This window comes from Hyperolius riggenbachi, chromosome 5, assembly GCF_040937935.1.
Source record: "Hyperolius riggenbachi isolate aHypRig1 chromosome 5, aHypRig1.pri, whole genome shotgun sequence".
NCBI classification, from domain to species: domain Eukaryota; kingdom Metazoa; phylum Chordata; class Amphibia; order Anura; family Hyperoliidae; genus Hyperolius; species Hyperolius riggenbachi.
This window is the reverse complement of record NC_090650.1, coordinates 322,919,976-322,933,020: the sequence shown is the minus strand read 5'-3', so window position 1 is coordinate 322,933,020 and position 13,045 is coordinate 322,919,976. Positions and strand designations below refer to the sequence as shown.

Genomic DNA, 13,045 nt, shown 5'->3' with positions numbered 1-13,045 from the left:
GCTAATGAACCTGTGACACTCTACACACCACCCGATTAAGGTCAGGGCAAACTAGATACTGAATGATCCCACCCCGCCAGGCCTTACTTCAACCGCCTCCCCTCCAGCCGCTGCCTCAGAACCACCAGGCACAGGAACTTCTTCCCTCAACTGGTCCTTCTCCTGAACTCTAGCACCCTCTCATGCATAATTCCATAGTTTTTCCATTCCCGCCTCCAAGTACCCTCTGCTGTTAGCACCCTCTGTCTAAATGCTGTTGTTACGTCTGTTAACTGCACTATTAGCCTTGCCTTGTGTACTGTAAATAATTCTGGGTGCGAATTTGGTTGCACTTGGCAAATAAAGCATATTCTGATTCTATACTGTAAGTGAATTAATGTTTCCTTTGCGAAATGCTGCAGTGTTCATAAAGGGACAGGGCCCTATAGCATATTTTTATACTAGTTTTGTAGTTAGTGAATGCTTGTAACCTCCTAAGTATGTTTTTCTGTGTGTGAGCAGCACAGAGCCTATGCTTTTTTTCTGCTAAACATGCATCCCTCAGAGCAGCCCTGCTAATGCCTCAGGTGGTAACTCTATTTCCTCTGATGTATAAATGCAGTCCATCAACATTTTTCATCAGTAGAATTTACAGCTGCCAGTTGCCATGTATTGCTTCTGCATCCCTGTATATTGACCTGCAACCATGAACAAATTAAGGCTCAGGATTCCTTTGTTTTCTTGCGTTGCTTGTGAAGATCCAACGAGAGATGCATTTGTTACTGGATGGAGCTTGTCAACGGAACAAAGTATCCTCCTCGGATTTCAGTGCTCAGCGAATGTGAGAAGTTTTCAGTTGTTGTGGTGAGGATGGGAGTGTGTATGTCATTAACACAATTGTGCTCCTTTTAGATTCAGAGTCTGATCATTCCTTGAGTGGATTTGAGACAGTTGGAAATTCTTCTACAGAAGAGAGTTTGGATAGAACCCTCTGTAACCAGGACAGCATGTCTGAGAAGAAACTTAGCAGTGCAGAAGCCACCTCCAATGGCATCAAAAAGCACAGGTAAGACTGGTCCATCTGAGGGTCTTCTACTGCTTGTGTACTTGTAAATATGTAAAACAGCTAAACAGCACTAATAATGGTAGTTACATAACCACAATTAAAATAGCCAAGATATATTTATCAAAACAAGGTTGTGGTATGTGTATGTACAAATGGAGGCATTTTTCAGCACAGTGACTACAGAGTATTACTAAATGATATGATCAGTTTAAATGGCAGCCGTCCAGTCAGTCATTCAGTCAGGAAAGCCAGCCCTACCGGAAAGGAACCAAAATATAGGTTCCTTTCCGGTAGGTTGCTTTTAAGTTAATTTGTAAGTTGAATCCTATGTCAAACATGGAGAAACGTGGATAAATAATTTACTTTCAGACAACTCTGAATTTGAGCATACAGTATTAAAATGTTTTTGATTGTATTGAATGTGCGTTTAGAGGGCTAATTATAATATAATATAGTTTATGCAATACTGTACTGTAACATTAAGGCCTCATTCACACTATAAAACGTAAGCGCTTAGCAATTGTGATTTTGCAAAGCAATTTTCAGAGGAATTTTTAAAGGAATGTGTGTTTTAGCACATTCCTTTAAGAAAATTGGTCTAAAAATGTACAGGCAGCACATTTTTATTTGTCAATGTGTCAAAATCGAAACACTGCAGTGAGAACACCCTCATATGGTGACTGCTGTAGCGCTTTGCCGATCGCCAAACTGAGCCCAATCGCTCATAGTGTGAACCAGCCCTTGAACCCTTAAGCCCTTATGCCGCCGGAAGGCACCGCTCATGCCCCGCTGGGCCGATTTGCATAATTTTTTTTTTTTGCTACACGCAGCTAGCACTTTGCCAATCAGTGCCAGGCAGCGCTGAGGGGTGGATCGGAGTCCCCTTTGACATCACGACATCGAGGACGTCGGTGATGTCATCCCGCCCGTCGCCATGGTGACGGTGGAAGCCCTCCAGGAGATCCCGTTCCTTGAACGGGATCTCCGATCGCCTCCGACCTTGTCTCGCTACATAATATAAAAAAAAATAAATAAATAAAAACGGCTCTGCTGCCCCCTGGCGGATTTTAATAAACCGCCAGGAGGGTTAAGCTCAACACACACCATACAATCTTGGTTGTACAGATTTACCAAATCTATGTAGTGTAAGGGCCAACAGATTGTAAATACCTTGAATGATTGATTGGATAAGCTCTTATACTGTATGAAAGTGGTAAGATTGAACAACCAAGATTGTATGGTGTGTGTTGAGCCTACTGCCAGCTATTTTTTTTAAAAAAAGCTACTCGCCTGTGCCAGCTATTTTGGCACACTGGTGACTGAATGTTTTGACAAGCTCTACATGTTCCATAATCCACATTAGTCTGTAGGGATTGTTTTTGAGAGCAAATAATTGAGATTTGATACTGAATTATGGTAATTATGATGAAAATCTATGCAAATAGGCTAATACAATCTTGGAACCATGGGATTGGTCCATTTTCAAGATGCTTAGATTTTCAACAACATTTGCATAATAATCTGCATCAACTTATTTGCATATCTAATATGTGCAAAACCATATAAAAAAACTAGAGGAGCAACATCCATGAATCCAATAGGCAATCATACCTTTATTCCAAAAAACAAAAAGTGGAAATTCAGTATTTTTGGCAGAAAACGCCTTTAGGTATCATAGGAATTTCCATAACGTCTAAAGACATGGGCGGCTAGCAGAAGTAGTTTTGGCGGGGAACGCCTTTAGATGTCTGTGACACTTAGAGATGGCCATTCTGAAATGTGTACAGATGACGGCAGAATTCTAAGGGTTAACAATTAAAATATGTAATAAAAATCAGTATTGTATATTCTGTACATGAAGACAACTTTTTTGTATCTCTTAAATGTAACTTGTCTTTTAGAAGTAGGGGATTGTGTATATATAGTCCGAAACTGCAAATTTCCAACGTTCAAAGAGACTGAAGTCTCGTAAGAATCATGTTTTTAATTAAAAATGTGTTTAACATCTTTGCCATACCTAAACCGCCGCATCCTCGCCGCTGTACACTAACCAAATCCCCCAAACTCCCCGGGGGGGGGGGGGGGGGCAATCTGGGCAGCGCTTCCATGAGAGGCAGAGCTATGAGCCACAGCTCTGCCTCTCAGCGCGTCTGTCAGCCCGGATCGCCGCCTCTCCCCCGCCCCTCTCAGTCTTCCTCCACTGAGAGGGGCGGGGGAGAGGCGGAGATCCGACGCTGATAGAGGGGAATGGAGGCAGAGTTGCGGCTCATAGCTCTGCCTCCAACAGCAGCAAAATCCACAACCAAGAAAGTCGTGGATTTTGCGAGGGAGAGTTGGGGAGGGGGGGGGGGGGGATTTCGAAAGATTTCAGCGGCAGGGATGCAGCGGTTTAGGTAGGGCTAACATGTTAAACGCATTTAATTAAAAACATGATTTTTAGGAGACTTCAGTGTGTCTTAAAGGGACACTGTAGGGGGGTCGGGGGAAAAGAAGTTGAACCTACCCGGGGCTTCTAATGGTCCCCCACTAACATCATGTGCCCGCGCAGCCACTCCCCAATGCTCCGGCCCCGCCTCCGGTTCACTTCTGGAATTTCAGACTTTAAAGTCTGAAAACCACTGTGCCTGCGCAGCTGCATCCTCGCTCCCGCTGATGTCACCAGGAGTGTATAGCACAAGCCCAGTATGGTCTGTGCCTGCGCAGTACGCTCCTGGTGACATCAGCAGGAGCGAGGACATGGCAACGCAGGCGCAGTGGTTTTCAGACTTTAAAGTCTGAAATTCCAGAAGTGAATCCCTTTTAAGTGTCTGTTAAACTGTATTGAATTTTATTCACTTATCTGAGAATGCATACTTTTGTGTTTATGCATTTAAGCTACTACTGTTGCTGTTTTTTAAAAATTTGGACTGAACATAATGCCCAGCCAGTATTATTACGTATTGCCACCCAGTGTTGGCATTTTCAGAAGACATTGGGATTAGCCATTCGAATGAAAGGGGCTGGTTTTACCTTCAGAGCGCACTGTTTAGTTGGCTAAACATTTTCAGATTATCCTGATGTTTGGATTATGCATCTTCAGGCATCTGGGCACGGGCTAATCCATGCCATGCACTGATGACTATCAACCAATCCAAAACAGTCTGTATTCATGTTGGATTACTTTGGCTATGTGATATTAAAGTGGACCTGAACTCTTGCACAGGACAGAAGAAAAACCTGGAGAAATGCACCCTGTACAGGATGTATTTTGAGAGTTTAGCCTGTCTTATTCCCCCTCATTTGTGTCTAATCACAAGTAGTAATTTGATCTCTCCCCTCTGTCACTTGACTTCCACGACATAGATGGCAGATAAGCTCATTAGAAAGCACAGGCTGTTAACAATATGTCTGCTTCCATGAATCGGGAAGTAGAAACTGTGCAGATTTATTTTAGGCTTGTGTCAGCTGTAACAAAGACATGTTTTTTTGTTTGAAGGTTATGCTGTTGTGTATCTTTTGGAGCAGAGAGGATGTTCTGAGTTCAGGTCCACTTTAACCAGCTGACACATCATTGCATTCCAGCAGTTCTGGAGGTGTGTTTAGCTATAACAAAGAGATGATTTGCATATTCAGCGGTGATGCATTGTGGGAGACATCATATGCTCACTCCAATAATCACAAATCCCTTCTGTGTGGCGAGATACTTTATAATAGCCTTAAATTCCAAACAGTCTTGTAGCTGATGTTATGTTCACAGCTATCTTCACTGAAAGTCAATTTTCACTTTATGGATTCTTCACAGCCAGGAAAAAGTATTTAAACTTGACAAAAGCCATTTTATAGGACTGTACAAAGGATTGGAAGGGTTAAGTTTTTAAGGGTTAAGTTTGCTCAGTACGGATTACACACCAAAACTGCTAATTAAACCAAAGAATTGTTTGGCAAGTATGTGTGTAATGACACTAGAAACATGCTGCATGGCCTCTGTGCCTTTTATGGATTTCTGCTGGTATTTTTGGAGCTTATTTTTAAGTTTATAAGCTGTTACACAAAGGATGGCTAGATGGATATATTGCTTCTGACCAGAGATAGATTAAGATGTAATGGGGCCCTAACCAACATTGTAGATTTGGGGCCTCCTTGTGATCCTTTTGGTAAGCTGAAGTGGAGAGAGGTCAAAGAAGATGGCAGGTGGGCCCCTTGACACCCACTAGGCCCCAAGCATCTGCCTAGGTTGCCTGGTGGATGATCCTTCTCTGTTTCTGATGTCTGTTTAGCTTACAGTAAAATACTATAGCCTATCCAGTGAACTGGGATTGTGTTCACTGGAGGAGGAGTTTTCACAGTATGCTACAGCTTTGATGTTTGGATAGGTTTCAAAATGATTTGTACATCTGTTCCTCCTCTCGTGCCAAGGTAAATAATGTGTATTTTGCAAAGTTAAACAGCTGTTTTGTGTGATATCCAGAAAGTGCAATTATGGGAATAGTGCACATGAGGCTGCAGGGTGCGACCCCGTCCTCTTTCAGACACCTGCTAAACTCTCTTGGGGGTATAGTTACCCTTCACTTCTTTGTCGGTCCACCCTTGTAGTCAGTGCTTTTACAGGTCAGGTCAAGTTAGGTGAAGGCCCTTTTCACAAGAGGTTATGGGTGCATCCGCACACATACGCACGTGCACACACACACACGCACACACACACACGCATACACACACACACACACACACACACACACACACACACACACACACACACACACACACACACACACACACACACACACACACACACACGCATACACACGCACACACACACGTGCGCACACGCACACACACACGTGCGCACACGCACACACACACGTGCGCACACGCACACACACACGTGCGCACACGCACACACACACGTGCGCACACGCACACACACACGTGCGCACACACACACGTGCGCACACGCACACACACACGTGCGCACACGCACACACACACGTGCGCACACGCACACACACACGTGCGCACACGCACACACACGTGCGCACACGCACACACACGTGCGCACACGCACACACACGTGCGCACACGCACACAATCAAATGAGACAAATGCAGAGTGAACTTCTATGACTTTCTAATTCTGAAGTTGCAGAAAGAGGTGTTGGGAGCTGGGGAATGATACAGGAATTGTGTCAGCAAGAAAGCAAATTGAAATTCCTTTGGCACAGCATGACAAAAACAAACATTATTGCTGTATTGCTGGTTGTTCTCAAGCAGTTTTAAGATGCAGAGTCTGATAAAAACCAGGCAATGGAAACAAGGCTAAAAGCGGAGGTTACAAATACAACCATGCTAATTAATGACTTCAGACTTGTGGTTACAGTGCCTTTCTGGCAGATCCAGCCAAGATTATGCCATGTTACTGTATGTGTTTATTAGCATAACTTCTGTAGTTCAGCCTTCTGTCCTCATGTGCCAAGACTGTAACACAAGCAGATTTTCACGTCATCTGTAAGATGCGTGACTGTACCTTATTTACTTTTTCTGAATTTTCTTTGAGAAACCCCAGAAAAGCATATCTGTAGTAGCATCGGCCTTACCAAGGCTAGGTTCCCTCTTGAGCTTGACCTTGGATGGCCAGGGGAGTGAGCAGTGTAGTGTACTCGATAGTCTGATATGGTAATACATTTATTTGTATTCGCTGGTTACGGAAACTCCTAAGTGACAATGCACACCATCAAGTCCATGGCCAGAGTATTTGAGCTGTTTTTTTTTCTTTGTTCCTTCCCGCTTTTAATTAAACATTACTTATTAATGGGTCTCCTGCTGCTTTTTAGTTTCCAGTCACTTGATCCCTTTGTTGTTGCCACTGATGGAATTGATGGTGTCCTGCTTATTACAGATTGTACTTTTTTTTTTCTTTTCTTTCTTTTAATCATGTGGGATTTTGAGTTGCTTCGATAGGTTTGTGGCTGCCATAAGTTTCTGGGAATTGTGGGATGCACATAGTGTATAATGATTGCCACATTCACTTTTGTACATGCCCTGAAAACAGATCCTCTGCATCCAGCTCTGTGTTTCATGATCTGTCAGGATGAAATGTACACCACACTTCTCCAATGTCTTTTATGTGTTCTTATACGGTGTGTACAGTGTAAATATAAAGTGCATGTTTTATCTGTGTGCCCAGCCCTTCCATTTTCATACATCTGTCCTTCTCCTTCTCTGGCAACATATATATATTTGTTGTAGCAAATTATGGCCTATGCAGGGCAGTCTGGTGAAACCAGTCCACTACAAGACTTTGGGAACACACAAGCAGTTGGAAACGTAGTAAAGTTTGACATGTTACCTGCCTGCAGTATTGAACACAGCAAAATGGCCAAGCACCATCAACCAAACACCTCGATGAGGGTAACATGGGAGTGTGCAGAAAGGAACTATAAATAAATCTAGCACAACCAGAGAACAGAGGCTCCCTCAAAGAACCGCACCACTCCAGAATAAATCATTACAAATTCATCTTCATTGAAAAAACAGAAAAGAATAAAAACGCTTAAAAACAAATAGCAAGGGGGGGGCCATGTTTGGAAACTCTAACACCAATACAATTGAAATAGCAAACAATATCAGCCAAATGGCCAAGTTCCCATACCACATACTCACAAAATTATTATAAGATAAACTGATGGCTAAAAGGAACCAGAACAATAGTTCCAAATAGCCCCATCATCAAAGATGGTACAAATTGGAAATACCAGTATTCTGTATACTAAAGTGCATATACTAAATGTGTAAAACAAGCAATTCAATATGGACAATACATAGTGTAAAAATCCCAATTCGGAAGAAAATGAATGTGCAAGGACGCATATAGAGAGTGCAAAGTGGTGCAAAACTGGTGTAGAAAACAATAAGGCAAAACACTGGTGCTTACCGAGAAATAAGGTTCAAAGAGAGTTGTGGGACATGGCTACCGTCCGTATACCGTCGCAGCTTCATCTAGCTAGCGGCGAATCGCGGCGGTATACGGACGGTAGCCATGTCCCACAACTCTCTTTGATCCTTATTTCTCGGTAAGCACCAGTGTTTTGCCTTATTGTTTTCTACACCAATTTTGCACCACTTTGCACTTTCTATATGCGTCCTTGCCCATTCATTTTCTCCCAAATTGGGATTTTCACACTATGTATTGTCCACATTTAACTGCTTGTTTTGCGCATTTAGTATACGCACTTTAACATACAGAATACTGGTATTTCCAATTTGCACCATCTTTGATGATGGGTCTATTTGGAACTATTGTTCTGGTTCCTTTTAGCCATCAGTTTATCTTATAATAATTTTGTGAGTATGTGGTATGGGAACTTGGCCATTTGGCTGATATTGTTTGCTATTTCAATTGTATTGGTGTTAGAGTTCCCAAACATGGCCCCCCCTTGCTATTTGTTTTTAAGCGTTTTTATTCTTTCCAGTTTTTTGAATAAAGAGGAATTTCAGTGTCGGTTACTGCTGCTATTTAATCGTATTAGCTTCTGCGTAGCCTAGATGAAAAAGGCCTAATGAAATCGGTCTTCTGTGTAAGGCTGGATTTATACATTTTGCGCCCCTAGGGCAAGTATGTTGTTGTTCCCTTTTTGTCTGCAGTGTCGCCCCTCCCATTCCATGTGCAGACCCCTCTTCCATGTGTATCATCCATGTATTGTAGTCCTTCCTTTTCATGTACAGCTCCCTAAAGCTTCAGTTTCACTTTCTCATGTGTTGCTCCCCATTTTCAGCCTCCTCGTCCACATTCTGCAATCGCTATTTCATGTTCAGTTGCCCCTTGGACTGCAGCCACCCAAGACCTGGGCCTTTGTGGCCTGCTTCCATGGTGTCTAAAGCAGGATTCCACAAATGAATGTTTTTGCACATAATATACAAGTTCTCCACCTCTTGTACTGTCTAGCAATGTACTGAAGTGTTGTGTATTTGTACTTATGCTTAAAGAGGAACTCTAGTGAAAATAATGTAATAAAAAAAGTGCTTCATTTTTACAATAATTATGTATACATGATTTAGTCAGTGTTTGCCCATTGTAAAGTATTTTAAATCCCTGATTTATATTCTGTCATTTATTACATGTTGACATTTTTACTGCTGGCAAGTGATGTAGCTGCTACTTGCTGTTTTGGCAGTTGGAAATGGCTGTAAACGGCTATTTCCCACAATGCAACAGAGTTGACAGACAGGAAACTGCCAGAAGTACCTCGGTTCTCAGAGCTTCATGTGGGAGGGGTTTCACCACAATATCAGTTATACAGAGCCCCCTGATGGTCTGTTTGGGAAAAGGAATAGATTTCTCACGTAAAAGGGGGTATCGGCTACTGATTGAGATTAAGTTCAATTCTTGGTCAGAGTTTCTCTTTAAGTCTTCTTAAAGGGAACCTAAACTGAGAAGGATATGGATTTTTCCTTTTAAAATAGTACCCGTTGCCTGACTCTCCTGCTGTCTCTAATACTTTTAGCCAAATCAGGGAATGAAGTCAGACTGGATTAGCTGCCTGCTTGTTTCAGGTGTGTGATTCAGCCACTACTGCAGCCAAAGACATCAGCAGGATTGCCAGGCAACTGGTATTGTTTAAAAGGAAACATCCATCTCCCTCTCAGTTTAGGTTCCCTTTAAATTGTCCAAATTTCTCAGCAGATTCGTTCTTGGTGATCGATGCTTCAACATGGCCATCTGGTCGTAATTTCAAATAATTTCTGGATGAAATTGTATGAAATAATAAATCATTTTGCATAGAAGATCTCACTTGCTCATGTGTCAGGTGTGCGGCAGCAGACAGACAGCTGACTGACTCCCCCTTGTTCAGCCCCATCTAGAATTGTCTCCCCTGAGTTGCCTGCAGAGTGTTGGCAGCGATGCTCACAATCACCTATCGGCTGGCATGCACCTTTTTGTGTCCTGTTTCCCCCTGACCTGGCGGCATGTACAAGTATATTACGTGACAACACTGTTGGGTCATGAGTGAACGGGCAGCCAACAGCAATGGAGAAGGACATGGTAGGAGATTGTGGTGGACAGGTGAGTGCGCTCTGCTGCCAACACTCTGTCGGGTCCTGATGCAGCACTAGATGGGGGAGACCTACAGAGCTTGCCAGACAGCCCAGCGCTGTGACTGAGGCGGTTCAAAAGATTTTAAGAGATCTCAGGCTGAAATCTATTGGAAATTCTTTTTGCAGTGTGGCAGTAATGGATCCCGCTCTGATCAAATTTTGATCAGAGGGATCTGTCTGGTGTGCCATTTGCTAGTGTATGTCCACCGTTACATTGAGTGGAAGATTAAGCTACATATACACTTGCAATTACAATCGCCCACAGGAATTGGGGCAACAGTTCAGGGCAAAGTACTGTACTGATGTGTCACTAGCCTAATGGCTAGCGACACGTCTATTGCTATGGAAGAGGAAGGGGGGACAACACTACTCGCCTTGCCTGCTGGAAGCTGCTCCATAGTACACCTCATAGCATGGAGCAATTTCCGGCAGGCAAGGTGAGTAGGAAAACCGTGGGCTTATGGGTCAGTCAAACTTCGATTAATAATAAGAATGCCGATGTGCAATTGAAATTAGGGATGTGATATGATAGGGGCTTGTGTTCTACCCCTTACCTCCTAACTGTCTCAAAGCTGAGCCTCCTTCCCCACCATACCCCTCACCCCTTATACACACTTTAACCCCCAAAAGTTCCAGCAATTACATAATGCTGGGGCTTCTATTCAGGTCTCTGTCAACTTTGCAACAACCGGTCCTAGACTCTTACTCTAACATCTAAGAGTGTGCATAGTAATCGCGCCACTCACTGTACCTCCACCCCACCCTTCGACCCTGACTTTGTCAGTGATTGAAGGGAAGGGGTACCTGTTACTGCCAGATCTACCACCATTATTTCAAGCAGCCAGGGTTTGTAGTAACTGTGGTGGTTCAGCAATATGAGAGCAACATGGGTCTTCTCTGGAATTGGAGGCAGTGGCATAGCAAAAGGGGATGCAGACCACACTGGGGCCATTATTAAGCTGGTAATGACCACCTCTGTATGTGCTTTGATTAGTTGTAACCATTAATTGACTGTTCTCCTCCCCTTGCCCAATGCAAAACTCGCACTGGGACCCAGAGCTCTTAAGCTACACTGCTGGGTAGAGGGGATTCTGTCGTGGGGGAGGAGTTGGGATAGACGTGCTTTTAGCTCCAGGACACGTCCGGCCCTGTAAGTCAATGATTGGGTTTTGTATGTCGCATTTATGAAGACTGAATGACGTATCCTTTGAACATGTGAGAAGTACATGCAGTGGTACGTGTAACACACATTGCCAATCACTGTTACAGGGTATCTATTCTTTGAACAGCAGCATGCTAGCTAGAAAACCTCTGTGTTTATGGTCTACCTGCAGACATTCTGTGGAAGTATTCAGATTTCTATCTGAAGGCAGGACACATTCAGTATGGCAGAGTTATAGACGGAAAATAACCGGCATCAAGGGAAATATTGAAACTGACGCTGCAAAATCTCTCCCTTGGATACAAATGTATTTATTTCTCTGTAAAATGTCACTCTGGTACAAGAGCACCTCTATGGATCCGTAGAGACTTTTCTAGTACCAGTGTGTCTTTTTACAGACACCATTCTGTACCCAGAGGAAGCTGGTGATCATGCCATCGAAGTATATCAGCCACTTTATATTCATACACCATGTTTTATTGTTGTGAATAAGCCGCCTTGTTTATTCTTTTGGGTACCTTATTATTGTTTTCCATGGTTTTCTCTTCTGCAGCCAATATTAGACCAGTGGGGACTGCTGTTTTATACAGCAATTTTTTTTGAAGAATGTGACCAGACTTTCTCCTTAAGGAGAACCTGAGGTGAAAAGTATATGAAGGCTGCCATATTTTATTTCCTTTTAAACAAGGCAAATAGCCTGACTGCTCTGATGATACTCTAGGCTTGATTCACAAAACGGTGCTAACCCACAGGGGTGCCTCTAGCCATTTTGTCACTCCAGGCAATCGCTCAGAATCGCCCGGCGGATCGCTCAGAAACAGCCGTATCAGTCTGACGACAGAGCGTACACACGCCGGACTGTCGCTGGCACGCCCACCCAGCGGGAGGCAGCGACGGACCCGTCGTTGCCTAAAGTCCGGCGTGTGTACGGACCTTTAGTTTGACACTAAAAGACTTTCAAACAACAAGTCCTTTGATCAGTCATTTGATCTAGTCCATTGTTCTATCAAGTTCATTTCCCAGTCAAAAGACATGTGAATTAGCTGTAATTAGCATTTCAAACGTTTTGTCCTCTGTGTGAACAAGGAGCCTGAACAAATTTTTGTTTGAATGACAAGTCGTTCAAACATCCGGTTTGAATGACAATCAGGCATAAAATCAGACAAGTGTATGCACCTTTAAGGCTCGTACACACGTCTGACAGAAGGCAACGATGGGTCCGTCGTCACCTCCCGCTGGGCGGGTTTTCAGCAGACAGTACAGCGTGTGTACAGTCTGTCGGCGGAGTGACAAGGCCGTTTCTGAACGATCCGCCCAGCGGGAGGTGACGATGGACCCGTCGTTGCCTTCTGTCAGACGTGTGTACGAGCTTTTAGACTCTGAACAAGCATGCAGACCAGGTGTTCTGACTGAAATCTGACTAGTTTAGTCACATAGTTGTTTCAGGTGTGTGCAGGGCCGGCCCGCTCATGAGGCGGGGTGAAACTTTTGCCTCAGGCGGCAAAGTTCTAGGGGCGGCATCCGCCCGTCCGTGGGTGCGGGGGTGCCGGCCGCCGAGCTGGAGGGGTAGCTGGCAGGTCGGGGGTATTGGGCCTAGCGGTGGGGAGGGGGGTCGGACCCCCCTCCCTCGCCTGGGTCCCCCGATCTGCGCTCCCAATCTGCGGCGTTAATTTTTTCAAAACTTGCCTCAGGCAACAAAAAGTCCAGGGCCGGCCCTGGGTGTGTGATCCAGACATTACAGATGCATGAAAGATCAGCAAGGCTGCCAGG

General features: G+C 44.0%; 1 protein-coding gene across 4 annotated transcripts in view; it reads left to right on the top strand.

The window, feature by feature from the left end:
- OSBPL1A (oxysterol binding protein like 1A) overlaps positions 1–13,045 on the top strand; it is a 253,225-nt gene that overhangs the window by 149,062 nt on the left and 91,118 nt on the right. For all 4 annotated transcript variants that reach the window (XM_068237280.1, XM_068237278.1, XM_068237281.1 and 1 more), the window contains one exon: positions 892–1,045. In XM_068237280.1, coding sequence (XP_068093381.1) covers positions 892–1,045 — 154 coding nt within the window. The remainder of the gene's footprint in view (positions 1–891; positions 1,046–13,045) is intronic.